This window comes from Photinus pyralis, unplaced genomic scaffold (assembly GCF_008802855.1).
Source record: "Photinus pyralis isolate 1611_PpyrPB1 unplaced genomic scaffold, Ppyr1.3 Ppyr1.4_LG2, whole genome shotgun sequence".
Lineage (NCBI taxonomy): Eukaryota > Metazoa > Arthropoda > Insecta > Coleoptera > Lampyridae > Photinus > Photinus pyralis.
This window is the reverse complement of record NW_022170403.1, coordinates 14,700,343-14,717,893: the sequence shown is the minus strand read 5'-3', so window position 1 is coordinate 14,717,893 and position 17,551 is coordinate 14,700,343. Positions and strand designations below refer to the sequence as shown.

The 17,551-nt window shown below is 34.9% G+C and overlaps 2 protein-coding genes and 1 long non-coding RNA gene across 5 annotated transcripts in view; 1 reads left to right on the top strand and 2 right to left on the bottom strand.

The window, feature by feature from the left end:
- LOC116163467 (probable chitinase 10) overlaps nt 1-17,293 on the top strand; it is a 115,280-nt gene extending 97,987 nt beyond the window's left edge. Inside the window, exons 1-9 of one of the 3 annotated variants that reach the window (XM_031477399.1) lie at nt 6,098-6,412; nt 13,997-14,644; nt 14,694-14,882; nt 15,129-15,290; nt 15,342-15,530; nt 15,584-15,720; nt 15,772-15,874; nt 16,059-16,230; nt 16,928-17,293. In XM_031477399.1, coding sequence (XP_031333259.1) covers nt 6,337-6,412; nt 13,997-14,644; nt 14,694-14,882; nt 15,129-15,290; nt 15,342-15,530; nt 15,584-15,720; nt 15,772-15,874; nt 16,059-16,230; nt 16,928-16,940 — 1,689 coding nt within the window. In that variant the 5' untranslated portion in view covers nt 6,098-6,336 and the 3' untranslated portion in view covers nt 16,941-17,293. Of the gene's footprint in view, nt 1-6,097; nt 6,413-13,393; nt 13,522-13,996; nt 14,645-14,693; nt 14,883-15,128; nt 15,291-15,341; nt 15,531-15,583; nt 15,721-15,771; nt 15,875-16,058; nt 16,231-16,927 lie in introns of those variants that run through there. The other 2 variants (XM_031477400.1, XM_031477401.1) reach the window with 2 other exon arrangements.
- LOC116163471 lies at nt 258-864 on the bottom strand. Its single transcript, XR_004143747.1, has 2 exons — nt 461-864; nt 258-385 (listed from the first exon to the last, which is right to left on the bottom strand). It is a non-coding gene; the product is annotated as an uncharacterized LOC116163471 (long non-coding RNA).
- LOC116163470 lies at nt 11,622-13,125 on the bottom strand. The gene is made up of 2 exons (XM_031477405.1): nt 13,016-13,125; nt 11,622-12,538 (listed from the first exon to the last, which is right to left on the bottom strand). The coding sequence occupies exon 2, from the start codon at nt 12,532-12,534 to the stop codon at nt 11,785-11,787; it is 750 nt and encodes a 249-aa protein (XP_031333265.1). The 5' UTR covers nt 12,535-12,538; nt 13,016-13,125; the 3' UTR covers nt 11,622-11,784.
- Nucleotides 17,294-17,551: the final 258 nt, after the last annotated feature.

Below are 17,551 nucleotides of genomic sequence, written 5' to 3'. Positions count from 1 at the left end.
TAGTTGCAATTTACTGCCCCCTTTTCTTCCTTAAGGTGCGATCCACAGATTGAGAAACGCGGCTTAGTATACCATGTATTCTGTATATAGGTACAAAATTCTTAAATTTAAGAGAGCCACCTCAAAGTCTCGATAAATAATGTAAATTTAAAAGTTTAAATTATTTTTTTCCATTTATGGCTGGGATAAACATTTTCCTTGATAGATTATGACTTACACATGACAGTAAACAATTTCCAGATAATTATTTCAAAGCGTTGGTGCGTTATTTTTTATTTACACATTCAAATTACCTTCGGTGTATAACCCTCTTAAGGGAAAAAATTCAAAATCCACGGTTTGCAGCAGCACAATACTAGCACAGTTGATATGGTAAATTCTTTTTCTGTAAGGATAAGACGAAGAGTGGGGTTAATCGACTGGATTTCCAAAATGTACTAGAATTACTACACTTACCTACATTTTAGATTAGGTATGTTGCAATTGATTCAAATTCATTCTACAAGCTTTTGTACGTGTTTCATTTTTGGAGAAATTCCTAAACTAAAGACTCCCTTTCACGTTTTTCACCCTATAGAAATATAAAGCTTGTCCTCCCCTTAAAAGAAATGTTATGATTCACGACATGTAAAGTTTTAATATCTAAATACTACCTGCAGTGTATGACAACATCCAGTCCAAAAAAATATAGCCACAAGGCAATTTTCTGGAACCGTCCATACCAAATAAGCATCTCGACCCGTAAGCCAGTAAATCAAAGAAAGAAGAAGAGAAATATTGTGTACCTACCTGGAATCCTTTTTTATCAAACGATCAGTGTATTCTGCTCCATAAAAGAAGGTTATATTGCATAAATGTAAAACACAAAAATTCAATTACCGACTAGCTAATTTATGCGAATTAAACCCTAAAGATAAGGGATACAATTGAGTAGGTGTGCGAAAATTATAGCGTATTCTTCGCAATGAAGTTACTGGTTGATGTACCTAAATCTTTCCTACTATGTACAAAGATTAATCTGGTCTGGTCGTCTGGATAAGGTATTATATAGAAATTCAAAGACAAGTTGAAGGATAAACGCCCCCGAAAGCAAAGTGCTATACATCTCCACCTCTCTATTCCTATAGAGATCGTTAATAATTAGATATACGCGAACTTCCTACGAATTGCCCATTCATTTCAGGGTCAAGAAACTATAATATCTAAAATAGTAAACGTGTTCTTTCTCATACTTTTTTAAAACGCTGTAATTTAGATGCTTCTCCAGAATTGTGGGAGCTGCTAGCACATATAGGGCACGACAACGAAAACTTTTGCTTTCGGATTATTTGCATGTAAAAAGATGGGATGGTATATTTTCACCGATAATCGACCGTTTCCAGATTTATCAGCGACCCTGTATCTAAACGGTTAACTTTACACCTTTAATTTTAAAGTGTACGCTACGAAAGAAGGTAAATAACCAGGGTGTGCTACTTTATACTTTAAAAAAAATTGATGGTCGTTTAACTCAAAATGATGGAATATTTAGCTGTGCGCCAAAGTGTGTAAATTAGCATTAAAAATGCTAACGATTGGCGAAACCTGCAGACCCATTATTGCATATCTACTTTTGAAGAATTGTTGTTGGTCTCTAAGCACATCTTCTCTTGGTGGTATCCGCAGAGCAAACGTTACTTTGTATGGCTTCTCTACTGGATGGTAGACACGCTAAATGGATCTCATGGTTACCAGAAACGTAGAGACGTTCAGACTGAAACACGTGTGATTAGATAAAGTGTGAATTGGGTTGGAGAGCAGGCATGACTTGCCAAATAGACAAGATTTTAGACAAGATTTGTCACAGCAACCGTAGAGGTGGAAGGTGCCACTACATATCTCAACTTTCACTTACCTTTACCATTTCTAGGAAGGTTGACCTTGTTAGTATAGTATATAGCCTAATCCGTTAACAACGAATTGCAAAGCGACGTCTTCTCTTTCATCATCATCATATCTTCTAGTGTTATTTTAACGAAAAACGGAAAAGTGTTTGCTTAAATTTTACCTGGTGTAGGTACTTCAACCGGTTCATACTTTTAACGGTTTCAGTTTTCAGACCTTTCATTAGAATACCATCATTGTATTTATACCTTACAGTACGGCCACGCAATGTTAAAAACATGCGACGCTTATTTGGGGGCCAGGAGATTAGTTCTGGGGGCCTACCAGAAAAGTACAAAATTAGCGCTGCGAACACTCGGTTAGGTAACTATAATAACAACAGTAAAATTACAGAAACCTGTATCTCACTTCGTATACGATATGGCGACACGGAATGACAATAAGCAAATGAAACTTGAAACTTGATACTCGTCCTTCACCTTCCTTTAAATAATAATTCATTTGAAGCGGAAACTCTGTCCTTAGTGTGGCATTCCAGACTAATAAGATAAAATGTCTGATTTTATTCGGTGGAAGACTGGAAGTAAATTATAAATTAAAATTATGTTAAAATGATTACGGGAAGGGGTATTGTCTAAAGCTAAACTATAAAGTATTTAATCAATGGATGGAATTTTAAAAATACATAGGTATACAAACATTTTTTTTCAATTTTTGTTAGTGTCCTTTTTCGGGTCAGCTCCATGTCGGCTAATAGTTTTTGTATATTTATAAGGAGGTACAGATTGATAATGCAAGCATTGCATTGCAAGTACATCACCGGACACTGAATAAGAATTTAAATGCATACAGAGAAATGTTGGCTCTTTGTTGCGATAGCCGATTTGTCTTTTTTATCACTCGAACGACAGTTTGAATGTTGAATTACACCATTATCATTGATTATATAAATATATCCTATGAACAATGCCATTATATATACATTATACAACGATCAAATTTGCTTGACCACATCGTGCATGATAAAATATGTGCAGTACACCCATAATTATGCCAGTAACAAAACCAGGAGCATTCATTGTTTATAATTCTTGATCTACGCAAGAATAGGCTCATTGTCGCTTTACGTTTGAAATTTTAAGATAAACAGAACACTGTTGTATTCCCATGCAATAAAACCATAAACACGAAAAATGCCAGTAGGTACGGCTTGAACTCTTTGATCCTCTGGCCAATTTAAGGTCTATCTGTATATTTTTTTGTTAAGCTTTACAGCTCTTGAAAAATGATAACACCGAACATCTGAAAAGAACAGGCGCTAAACGTGCAACTGCAAGTAATATTTCTAGTGTTCCGTTTCCCACCTAGTGCAATAGTCGTGTCGTTTAAATAAAACAATTGTGTATGTACTTTTTTTAACAACTTTTTAATAAGAACAATAATTATAAGTGTATTTGAGTTGCCAGCATTCCAGAATTATTAATTATGTCGGGTCATAAGTGCCAGTACGTTACGTGCAGCAATAATACTCGAAAATGTCCGGATTTAAAAATGTATAGATACATTTTAGCAACAAAGTGCAATTTTACTTTACGATAGTAATACTACAATAATATGCAAAAGACAGTGACAGTGACGATTTTAAATCCGAGACCGACAAGCAGGAAGTAGGAAATTGTTTTGTTTACTAACAAGAGGTGCCTACTTCAATCCTATTATTTTATAGAGGAACCCGCACGTACCTACACAGGCAGAAACCTTTAATTTTCAATTGTTCCGCTGGTTAGAGTATTTTATCTTTTTCAGGGACGAATTGCTAAATTTAATTTTTATTTTTGTTCAACAAATCTTCAAATACTTCGGGTTAATCCCTTAAATGCCCAGGAATTTATTTTTGACCATTCAATTAAATCCATTAAATCCTTGCCGCTAAAAACTTTCAATAAAACCTGGAACCTAACATTACAGGTATAGGTAACAATGAAATAAAATACTAATAATAAAGATAAAGAGCGTCTTTATGCTTACAATACAACTTTCATGTAGCAGTAGCATACGTCACCGGCATCCTGTTCGTTATTCGTTTGGTGAACTTTAAAACTTACACAAAGCGTACAGCATACGTAGCAAAAGAAAAAGATTAAATAGGCTGCTTTCAGAGACGTCTGTGGGGGAATACGACACTGCATATGGTTTACTTTTACGCTAAATTAATTTTTGCAGTGCGTTTTAGCGCCATCTATCTAGCTTTATTAACGCGTCGCACTTTTTGCTATACCGTGGCCATACTGGTAAGGTATAAATACAATGATACCATGAAGGGTAGAACATGTGTTTTCCCCCCCCCCCCATTTTCTAAAGTTTAACTTGGCACCACTAAAAGCATGCGTATGCAAAATCTGAGACCAATTGGTTGTCGTATGTAAAAGTTATGCACGTTTTACTTTCAAAAACAGCATCTTAGGAAGTAATTCATGAGGGGGCCCCCCTTTTAGACAGCGAAATTTGATGGCCGTCTGGCACACCTTCAAGGTATAGGCCACCTACTGCAAAAAATTACAGTACTAGGACCATTTCCCTAGAAGTAGTTCGAAACGGCAGAAGGGGGTTCGGACGGACGGACGGACAAAACGCAAACAATAGCACATTTTTTTTAATTCTTAGCAAATACGCTAAAAACACTAGAACGTGCTACGAAAACTACTTACAAGGTTTTTTCCAGACCAAAGCGATCTTATGAAGTTCTAGAAATAAAAAAAAACTAGAGGAAAAAACTTCTTTGAATGCTCTCAAAACAACGTATGTGTAAGCTTCTATTTCAATAAACTATATTTAAGCCATTTCTGTTTTGTTTGATTATTCTAGAAATCTAGACTCGTTCGACTAAAAAGGACTGTAGATATGACTGATGTAGTTGCTGGAGGTTGAAGAGACTTTTCAAAGCATTTGATGGCCTTCCCAAACCTTGTAGATACCCTGTAGAGTGCTATGCAATCTTTCAGAGTATTCTATCGCTGTACTACAGCTTATAGGAGCGTTTCCTGCTGTTTCGAATACCTTTCACGCTCGGAAGAAAAGACTCAAAAAATTTGAGAAGACGTACAAGGTGCCCGAGAAACAATTCTGGAAAAGTGCAAAAACTCTCAGGAATGCGCGTAAGTAGAAGATTATGAAAAAACCGTAGGGGCCCTTTGTAGTCTTCCAGAGTGTCTTAAGTGCTTTTTCAAAAGCTTCCGGATTATCTACAAGGCAATCTAACGATCTCTAATCTAATTCTATTTGCTTATAAAGTTTTTCTAATTGCTCATATTCAATAACACTGATCCATAAACTCGTAAAAATCGATTGACGAAGGTTTGGCATTCTGTCTCTTTTCGTTCTCGAGGACGAGGAATAGACGGACGGACAAAATCAACACATAAGGAGAATTTCTTTTGAAAAGTTTCCATAAAATGGACTACTAAAGCGTAAAATAGCCTAAAACCAATCCACAGCTCGTTTTATTGTTTGATAAGTGTTCTCCCAAGTTTTCTAGGTCTATACCCAAGAACAAGTCTAGAAAGGTCTGAAAATTGGCAAAAATGCTCTGAAATGCTTGCAGTGAAATGTCTCAGAATCTCTGGAAGGCGCAACAGAACTTTGTCCATGAGCTAAATGGGCCTAGAAAGCCCTGAAAAGGGACTTGATAGAGCACTTGGGTACCTATGGGATCGATGACCAATATCCTAATCGATAATAGTCATATACGAGAGAGGTATAACAAATATCTAAAAATATACTTACGCGCTGATTTTGTGCTTCTCTTTCACGTATACCTTACCCTCTCCAAAATAATTGCCTTAGAATATAACTACGTATGTATACCAAATCAATCAAGTATTTACATATAAAAAAAAGCATTTACCATAAATACACAAAAAAGGGACTCTTCGCATAAAATTGGAAACGGTTTTATCTGTTCCATCTTTTATGTAAATATTTGATATACTTGTGGTTACACTCGTATGTAGGCAGGTAGCTATACCTATTTCATTTCCTATACATTTAAAAATCAAATAATGATACTAATTGTCTACTCCCACCGAACTACACTCTAGGTAATTAACTTATAATTTATGCGAACGTATTATTTTTTCCCAAATCATAACTGCCCAAATAAATTGCTTTGATACGTTTTCAATTTATTTATGTCAACGTAGAATGGTAATCTGACATAAAATTCAAGATGTAACAGAGCGGTTAATCTACCCACCCTTTTCGAGAATTTTTATTGCGTTTACGTCGCGCTACTTCTGTATAAAATTCCTTTTTTGTAAATTTGCGAATTTATTCGAGCATCATCTCTGGTGGGGATATCTCACCAAGTATAAGAAGAGTTCAATCCGTGACATTGAAGTAAATTTGCCAATTGGTCTTAGTGAGATTAAGAAAAGGGTTGCTGCTGTATCTGCGATGGGGTTCAGTTATAAAAGAATTTTAATTTTGTCGATAATTATCCAAAGCATTGAGTGTGGAATTATTGATAAGGGTAAGTGGATTGATTTTTACATAATTTTGCGTAATTTCGAATTTCAAAACTGAAGTATCAATGCATTTAATGGTTTTTGGATCACTACGTTTTTTTCCATCGCGCCGCGCGGAATACATGAAATTAATTTTTCCACGAAACTCTAAAAAATCGTAAAGTGCGTTTTCGTAAGTCTCATTTGCCTAAATATAGGAATGTTGCACTGCTTTAGTATTAGACTAATTAATCTGTACCAAAACGTGGATTACGTTGCGACACAATGAAATGATGTAATTTTGCAGTAAAAGAGATTGCTCCTAAATAAATAAGATTCACGAAGTTAATAAACCCCACTAATAACAATGCAAATAATTTGCCATTTCAGAAATGCAAATTAGCTTGGTCATTTGTCCATTTCTAGATTATTCAAGCTTCTTACTTTGTGGGTTTAAGTAGGTGTTAAAGCTTTCAGGGAAACTGATCTGCCCGATAAAATTTATTTTTTTCTAAACTCCCACAATTAGATATATTTTTACAAATACAGTAAATGTACAGTTAACTATAAAAATAAAATCTATAATTTTAAAGGTTTATGACACGACCCGAAATTGCTGTTACAATAATCCACAATAGGCGAGTTATATCGTTTATTACAATACTTACGCTATTGATATAAAAGAACTTCTTGTAATGTTAATGTACTCTATAAAAGGCTATTAATTAACTTTGAAGATTTTTGTCGGACCGCAAAGTTTTTCTATTAGGTAGGCTTTTCGGGACGTATAATTGCATCTCTCAAATACGTGACCTACCTTGAACCGTACCTGTAGCATCTAGAACCCTGAAATGTCATAATTTGAAGGTATTCCTGAATAACAATTTAATTGCCTATTACGAGTGAATAGTGAACGCGATCAACGTGGAAAGGAACATTTATCTGTCAGGAGGCTTTGCTTGGTCATGGTACTTATCTAATCTTTAGTACATTCCTCTCTGCATTCGATATGGAGAAAAAAACTGAATAACAAAAAAGAATAGTATATTTGACCATAGTAAATAAAGAAGTAACCAATCGCGTTTCTTTCAAATTTTAAATTATGCGTTTATACCAAAGGTAATTTAAGTCTTGTAATTTTTTAAGCGAAACTATATACCGAGTGGAGTGGTTTCAATAGTAATTTTTTTATTTCTGATTATGGCTTCCCTAATTATTCTAGAGACAAAGTCTATTTAGGTTTTTTGTAGAAAAAAAAAATTTTTGAACTTTGAAACTCAGAATTTGGATAACTAAAAACTGGCGCTTTTAAGAAAATCAGTGGAGCCAATGACAGTTTGAAATCAAACAAAGCTAATTAATGGCAAATACAGGCGCTTTTGTTTGATTTCATAATTCCATAGCATTACCGACTTTATAAATGCGACAGTTTTTAATTTTTGAATTTCTACTGTTTCTGACTTTATAAAATAAGAAACAATAGTATGTACGGATACGTAATTTATCTAGGTACAAGAAACCTAAATAGACTTTATTTCTAAAATAATTAGGGGAGCCAATAATAATCGGAAATTAAAAAATTACTATTGAAATTCCTATGGTGCGTTCGTCAAGTCACCACCCCGTATATTATAAGTTTATAACATGCCTTTGCAAGGTAAATCTGCCTCTTTTGGTTAGCCCATTTATTTTTGTTTTGTTACAGAGTAGGTATGTATAATATCAAGGTATTGCAACAAATATGTCAAAATCTTTACAAAATGGTCATTGTAAATTATTTACTTTTAAGCATTTTCACTAGGTACCTACACATTTGCTCGCCCACATTGCCCGATGGATTGAGATATTTGTGTACACACTGTCACCTCCTGCAGTTTTTCTTTGTTTATTTTCGATTGAGATTTTCGCGACATGACGGCTTATATAGTCAGCATCGAGAAATAGTAGTCCATTAGTTAGCACACACTGGGGGTTAAGTACCTACTTATAGGCATTTAGGATTATTTACATTTCATTTTGTTCTATCCACACAGAAATGAGACGTAGGTATATTAATTGATTTAAATGGGTACCCAAAATAAAGTTAGGAACCAATGCCCGTATTATTTGCTCTGATGTGATACTTAGCAGTAACTAAACTATTATAGATTTGAATATTTTGTTCCAAGGCGTAATTCGCTATGGACTTACATTACAAAGGCATTCTTGAAGAATCACCAGTAATTTGTGGTGAATTATCAAGAAATAAGGTATTGTTGAGAATAAGAATTATGAAGATCATTTTTTGGTAAAATTGAGAACTTTTAAATATTCGCGTACGCATAAGGAAATACCCAGGTTTGGGGTAAGTTGTATGTCTGATTAGGTGAATACCTGGGTGAATATAAAAATAATTTGCAACCGAAATTGCATTGCATGAAGAAAAAATTGTGTTCCAGAAATTAACAAATTTTATTTTCTATGTTTAAAAAAGAAGGTACTGAAATAACACGAAATATACGCATATTGCGCAAAGGGTTAAACAAAGTTCCTATATATAGCCTGAAAACAAATGTAAGTCAAGGAATGCGAGACCAGTCGAAAAACTAACAAATTAAAACTATAAGAATTAGAGACTCCATGACGGAGTGAGAGGATACAGTATTTAGACAAAATAAATGATTCTTTTCTGTGCACAAAATGTGATGCCAAAAATGAACTGCTTTGGGCTTTTCAGATTCGGATCTTGGGATTTGCGCTTTGCATCTTCCGTACCTTCAGAAGCTATAAAGATTCTTCCGATTCTTAAATTGTTTGTTTTCAGTTCATTGAGATTCTTCGAATTGTTCAGGTCTGCAGTGTTATTTAATTTTCAAGAGCGTTCGAATGGTTTTGATCTTTATATTGAATATTCTTCTGTATATTTCGACCTGGAATGTTCTTTAAATTCTTCCAGGTCGTCAAAATGCTTTATTACTTCGGATTCTTCCTATTCTATGTTTACAAATTGTTCGAATCTTATATATTTTTTACATCTTACAGATTCTTCACAGTCTTGAATTTTTTCTAATATTTCAGATTCTCCCCTCCAATTTTTTAGATTCTTTAAATTTTTCACACTCCGACGATCCATCAGACTTTTTGGATTCCTAATATTGTAGATTCTTCAGACTTGCGTACTCCTCCTCGCTTCCGTTCCTTCAGACCCTTCTATTTTTCAAATCTTTATAGATTATATTTAATTATAGTAATCGGATTCTTCAGTTTCTTCAAATTCTTTCGATCTTTTAGACTTTTTAAATTCTTAAATTCATAACATTTTTTACATTGTTAAGTTTTCTTATATCTTTCAATTCTTCCAATTATTCGATATCGTTTAATTCTCAAAATTCATCAAAATCATTAGGCTCGGTGATTCTATTTCTTCTCTTAAATCTTCTCTGTTTAAATTTGCCGAATTCCGAGTTCTTATGATTCTGCCGATCCATGGGATACTGTAAATAATTTATTTAAATCCGGCAGATTCTTTATATTAGTAAAACCAAGAATAAAAACATTGCTTTAAATTGTTTTCCCAAATTAGTTCCCAATAAAGTAGACGCATTTTAAAATTAACCCCCTCTTCTTCTGCATATCAGTCAGTGAGATATTAAAGATTTTCACTAAAGTTCATTGAAGCATTTGATGACAGATAGTTTGATGTTCCAATAATAAAATAAATATAATGTATAAAAATTCGTACAATAATTACTTCTTCCTCATGCTAGTTTTAATGCTGGAAGGAAGTATGTACGTATTTCTTCAGTAGCGTAACATGGTACTTGGTAGCTACAGGGACACCGGTGTACAGTAACCACTAACCTTATGAAAAATCTTTGATGAAAAGTATAATTTTTCTAAAGTGTTATGGGACGCATTGGATGATTAAATAATAAAATACGCGGACGAAAAGCAAAAAATCTTTTTGTAATAGAAATAACAAAACTATTTACAAACTGTACTCGATCTAAGCTATATGGTGTTTGTACTCTCAACATTTTTGAGGAAATTGTAGGAAACGGATACCAATAATAAAGAATAATAAAGAACGTTTAAATGTGTTGCGGTGACAATTATTTAAATACTTACAAAGTTTGAAGGTATTAAATAGTTTTAGCTATTACTTACATTTAGCCCATCTATGTAAAAACCTTTTAAATAAAGTAATTTTACACTCGGTTTTGAACATATAATCGAGTTTTTTAATTTATCATTTGACTAAGGTATATGATAGATACCTTTTCCTACATCTATATTGTAAAGAGAAAATCACCACGGACATCAAATCACTGCGAATCACTTTCCGTCACACTGTGTACGAAGAATCGCATAGGTACGATTTTGATTAGGGGATTTTTTGCCACTCAGCTCGTATTCGGAAACCAGACTTTTGATCCGGTTCATAGTCAGTTGCGCTGATCCTTGAACTCGTAGAAATCGGTTGGCGAAGGTTTGACATCGCTATCTCTTTGCGTTCTCGAGGAACAGACGGACAAAAGCATCACATAACATAAGGGGAATTTTTTTCTTTCGAAAAATGGACGTTCGACCCTGCGAAAATTTGCTAAACGCGACAAATATCAATGAAAACTTGACCGACTACCGAGACTTTTCCAGTTTCACTAATACTACTGATTCCAAATTATCATGTTTCATAGAACTTCTAAGTTGTATATAGTAATGTTTCTGTCACATTGCTTGCATCGTGCGCACTTTTTCTACTCACCTGTAATACACACTATTACACCCTTATGATGACGTAATATACTATTTCGAATCTCCATTATGGAATGCACCAACTCGATGGGAATGTTGGGACAATTTTTACCAGATCGAACAGAGAATATCAAAAAATCTAGGTCAAGCCGTTATTCCATACTTCTATCTGTAATGGTTGTTGAGAAATTTTCTGAAAAAGAATTCGATAGAAATGGTTTTTGGACGTTCTTTGGAACAAGAATAAATGTATCGTCGTACAATTTTACAAGTTCAATACTTTGTAACTCTCTGGTTAATGAATTTAGTGGGCATTACCATTGTATATACATCTACAATGGCATTACCTTAAACTTTAAACATTTCATATACCTACAGAATTTCAGAAGACGCATCAGAACTTACTTACAGCACTCTATAAGAAATATTAAATAATCTAACTTAATGTGGGTGGTGGTGTCATAAGTCGTAGTCATAATCCAATGCAAAAAATTGAGCGGCTTATTAAAATCATGTATTTGTCTCGTGTGTATCTATTATTTGAACTTTACGATAGTGAAAAAAGAAATGAAGTTATAAGGAAAGTTTTTGAGCAATCGTCCACTGAATGTTTCTCAACCTGGGCAACTGTTGCACTAAATGTGTACTCGTTACGTTTTCAATTCTATTGTTTTCTCTTACAACGGCATTCCATATTTACACCCAGTCCCTTTGAAAATGAATGCATCACAGTAGGACTGGTGCCTTCACTAATTATATATTTTTGCTCGGTTTGTAATATTTTCGGTTTACATTCTGGACAACAGCGAATTTGAATACCAGTCGCCACATTGGGGGTATGTATAAAATCAGGTTCTGTTGATTTAGATACCTTTCCTTGCAGAGTGTCATTTTTATTTTGTTGTATAGCTAGATCTATAATTTCCTTCTCTCTAGCAATCTCTTTCAGTTTTCCCCTAATGGACTGAACGCTGGGTGTAGCAGGGCAACAAAGGCAACTAAAGTTGTCGAGCTTTTCAACCATTTGCATGCAGTCCACGCCTCGTTGGGTAATAACATCGTTCTGGTCGAGAATATCTTCCAGGGAAACAAGCAGTTGTTTCAATTCGCAAATTACTCCCTTAGAATCTTTTTGCACTAATCCGTTAGTTACCTGCCCCACAGTTTGATCCACAAATGCCTTTAAAGTGCATATATTCGTATTCGCTTCCGCAAGTTTCTCACGTAGCTTTCCTACTCTTGTTTGAATATGTTTGACTTCCATATCTGGCTGTTCCAGGCATTCATGGTACTGCTCATTCCGACCGTGCAGGGATGCTTGTGGTACTGTTCCATTTTTTTGGTGGTCAGGGTCAGATGGTAACACAGTGGCTTTAGTTAATTTTAAGATACCACCAGCACAACGCGCCGCCATTCACCTTAAGAAATTAAATTACTTGTATTGTATGCAGGTATAGATAAATCAACTAAAAATTTTGACCTTTGAAGTTTATTGGTATAGATATCTTTCACAAATGACACGTACTTTCTAGACTTCTAATGAAATTTACGGGTTATGGCTTTAGATTCTTCCAGAAAATCATTAGTTTTTTTAGCACAGAAACTAAGCAGCATTTTGTTAGTTACTTCTTAATTTGAACCAAGGTTTGGCTAACATCTTAATTGTGTGATTTGCCCATACTTCGTTATTGCACTGGTTTTTATTCATTTCCTTATCTACGCCATACGCGAATGTTGTAGTAAATTTAGATATAAGAAAGAGCCCATAAGTCTAACTCGAACGGTTTTTGAATTATTTTAGTTTTTGCGGAACTCATAACACAGACTACCTTTTATAGGGCACGAGACGAATTAATTATTTTTAGGATCTGCGTAAATAAAACAGAAGACCTTACCTTTGATAGCACCAAAAATTCAAAACTGCTCTTTCATTTATACCAACTCGAATGGTATGTAGTATCTACTGATGCTTACCTACGCATCTTCCTTTCGACAAACAACCGTACTAGAAATGTGTAGGTAAATGCAAATTGTACTCGCAAGTGTGGGTAAGACATGTGCTATCTCTACGCCGCATATGAAATGTGGTAAACCGTAAGGCACTCACTAGGTATGCAACATGGGAAGGGCAAATGTAATTATTGTAAAATTGCCAAGAAAACTGATTTAGTATTGTAAGATACGCAAACTGGTTGTTGCAGCGTCAGCCAGTTCTATCCAAGAACGAAACTCTTAAAAGTTACAATATACAAAAGCGACAGTTTAAGTGGTGTCATATATTTTTATCTAACTACAATATATATACCTATATAAATTTTAGACATGAAAAGGAACAAAACCCGCTAAAATGCGTTATTAATACCAGCAAGGTTGCTTATAAGAATATTACCTGCCAGAGAGGGTACGTTATTTTAATCAAATTTATCTTGTCAGATTAAATGCACAAGAATGCAGTTCTTTTGCAGTAAGATAATCTTTCTCATTTATTAAACTTATTCTCTGAAAATGTATTTTGTTGTAATGTACAACCGTAATAATTATACTATGGTACAACGTGGCACATTCGTTATAGCCATAGTTAGGCTATTAGCAATTAGAATTACTATCTAATTGACTAAATATAAACGCTCAAAGGTATGGAATACCATCTAAGCGTCAGCGTTAGGTATTACCGAAAAATAGCTTTTGGTTTTTCACAGATTTGGGGTGTAGCGTGTAAGTATACAATGAAAATATTTGAAGGGGTCAAATTCTACAAAATTCCAAGAGAATCGTGAGCGATGCTTCTGTGGTATACAGTAAGAACGCCATAAATCATTTTATCGTTTGTTTCAGCACCTATATTTACTAATGCACGTTTTTTATTTCCATTACAGAATCACGGCTTCACTCAGTTTTAAAGAAAGGAGCATCTGATGCGTCAAATAATGAACACATAGGAGAGAGCCTTTATCATCAATCCATTCCATTGTTCATCTCAAATCCTTCTACACAGGAACCTTTATTAAACTCTCAAAAGCATGCCATTCTATCAAAAAATAATGACAACATATTTATTAATCCTCAAATGCCCCTAAAGGTCCCCCTTCAACAGTTTTTCCAAGTTCCTCCTCAGGCGCCCGATTATGCAAGCAATCCTTTCCTTACGGGCACAGTACCACATCAACCACTCACCATTCCATCGACAACAACTGTACTCCCATCATATGAGAATAATCCATTCTTAAATGTGCACAACGAAACTTTACAGGAGTCTAATGTTATCCACTTAGTACCGAAGCCAATTCCAGTAAATACCTACAACCCATTTTTACATCCCGAATCATCCCAGACGACTTCGCATCCACCGATAACAGAGGCGTCGACCCTGAAACCCATCCTAATTAACATAAACAATCCATTTTTGAATCAACATGCCTCTACCCCATCACCTTCGATCAAGAAACCGGAAGAATTCAACCCACAAACGTCCACACATTTACCGATAGAACAACCACGGATACCTTTGCCTGCGGAAAATGAAAGTAAGCACTTTATCTATCAAATTATTTTCCATCAATTGAAATTATTTAGAAATCAATCAACTTCGAAGTTTCTGTGCCAAGCCCCGTGGACAATTTCCCAGCGACAGATGTAATACGTTTGTTAACTGTTGGGATTATGTAGCGGTGGAACAAACCTGCCCACCGGGATTAGTTTTCAATTATGCCGGATATTGTGATTACCCTCAAAATGTAGATTGCCATGGACGTAGTTTTGAAGGTAAATTGAAGTTATAATTAAGCATGGTGACGCCAAGTCGACGACAAATTTTGGAAACTGTATGTTTGTTTAAAAAATTGAATGAGTGTTTAAATTTAGTTGTGAATGTGATGTGCTTACTCCAAAACATCTTGTCTACTTCCACGTTACAAGGTTTCGGGAATTAACGCGGTAGTCCTTTGGTGGCCCTTTGTTACTTTGTTGCAATGGTAGCTATGACGCTAATGTAATATTTTTGCATTGTAGAAGTATTGGTAGTTCAACCTCCTGAAACAGTTTCATTGGTAATCAGTGGAGAGCAGCACACGAATCACATCGAACACGGAAATAAGCCAGTTCATCCTTCAACTCCTTGTAACCATGTCGAAGTTAGCACGGCAGCGCCTATTGAATATGTACCTAAGCCAGGTAAAAACCATGTCGTAGTTCAACCCCCAAATACTTTAAATGGATTTTCAGTTGATGCACGTTTGAGAACGAAATGTTTACGACCCAGAGGTCAGTTCCCAAGTGACGAATGCAATAAATACGTAGAGTGTTGGGACGATAACGTTGCTGAGGTTGAGTGCCCTAAAGGGTTGTATTTTTCTGAAAAGGGATACTGCGATTATTTATACAACGTCAATTGCCATACTCGCACAGTTGTCAGTAAGTGCATTTTGCAATCTACAAAAGCTCGTTCACTTATATTATTTTTGCAGGGGAAGAAATTGCTTCACCTTGTCCACGACCAGATGGAAGCTTTAGAGACGTTGACAACTGCAGGAGTTATTTTGTATGCATTTCTAACGTTGTTGTTGGCAAACATGAATGTCCTGTCGGATTGTATTTCAATGACGTAAGATACCCACTCAAGAAATATGCCCTGTAAATAATTTCAATTTTGTAGATTATCGGAGTTTGTGATTATAGCCATAATGTAAATTGCAAAAGAGAACCATTTGTATATCAACAGCCACAGACTGCAAATACAGTTCAAAAAATACCGGCTGGTAAGTTTGCCCTAGTTCACAATAAACTGAAGAACAGCTTCTTTAACAAAAATAATTTTTCTTTGATTTTGTGACGACTTACTAATACTCAACACGTTAGAAGATTCTATTCTTTCGTAGTATGTACCTACGAGTACTTATAGTGTAGGTGTTATCGAGTTATCGATAATTTGCTCGATTTTAGGTATACTGGGTGCAGTTAAGGATTGCCAACCTGGGAAAGTGTTCAGACTAAACAATGACTGTTCAAGTGCAGTTTTATGTAGAAAGGGAGAAACAGAAGTAGTATATTGTCCTAATGGTTTAGCTTACGATGCACCTTCTGATAGATGTTTACCTTTACAAATAGCAAAATGGTAAGATGGTAATTTCAGCAAGTACCAAAATCGAGGTACTGTAGCACATCCCATGCCAAAAATTTAAATTCTATTCCTCTCAACGTTCTGATCATAGATTAAATGGTTCTGATTAAGGGATTGCTCAGAGTGGGGGCGTTGCGTCGCGTCGATCGTAAAACAATCTAATGTAATCACGCGCAAAATTCAGGGTGGTAGCGACCAACGCCGCGTTAAGTCGCGGTATGTGACGCTCCTATTATATAGGGCAGTCACGACGCTTGACGCAACGCTGTCCCGACGCTCGTTACTCTCACTTTGAACAGTCCCTAAGACTATATAATTTGGACGTAAACTAAAAACTTGATTTTCCGTGTTTGTTTTCCAAAGTAGGAAAAAATTATTGAAAAATAATTTATTATCGACTATTATGTGTAATTTTAGATTGTTAATATGTATGATCTAAGGTCTTTTCAGTTGACATAGCTTCATTGAGTAATTCTTCACTCAACGATAGCTTGATGTATCTTTATTACAAGATTTCCTCGCAATAATGCTAAATACTATTCTGTATTATGTGTAGTCTACCATCAGGTACTTTAGTATGCAACTTTTGAATTTTAAGCTGCGATGGAAGTGACGTCTACAGTAACTTGAATATGAATTTTTGTTTATAGGTTTATAATAGGTATTCATATTGATTATTTTATATTTTTAGCGATGTCGCTTAGAAGATAATGACTAAGAAGAACCAGATGCGGGATGCAGTTTAGAGTTCACGCTAAATTATATGGTTGAAGAAATCCAATACTTCTATAGAATTACAATGAAAAGACTGAGCATTTTACGAAATATTTAAAAACATACTTTTTTTCTAATATTTCGTCAATTATAGAATAGTTGCTTCAGTGTACTAAGCAACCTTTCTATTGGGGGTGTGGTGGTGGTTATTCAATTTTGGTCATCTAAGAAGTTACGTTTGACAATATAATTTTGTTTTTGTGAAACCAAACTGTATGGTCTCCTAGTTTGTACACATGCCATAGTAATATAAATATAACGATAAAAATAAAATCAATCCTAATAAGCGAAATGAATAAACAATATTTATATTTCCATTCATTATTATTGATATACCCTTGCCACAGATTTAAACACTCTAAATCTATACCCTTACTTAAAAATCGTGTCTTGTTATAAAAGAAAGGTCACACGAAGCCGTTGTACCTTATTAACGAGCTACTAGCGAGTTTATGATTTTGAGGTGCCTGTCCGTCCGTTAGCATGATATCTCGATAACGAATTGACCGATTACGATGAAATTGCAGGTGCTTTATAAAAT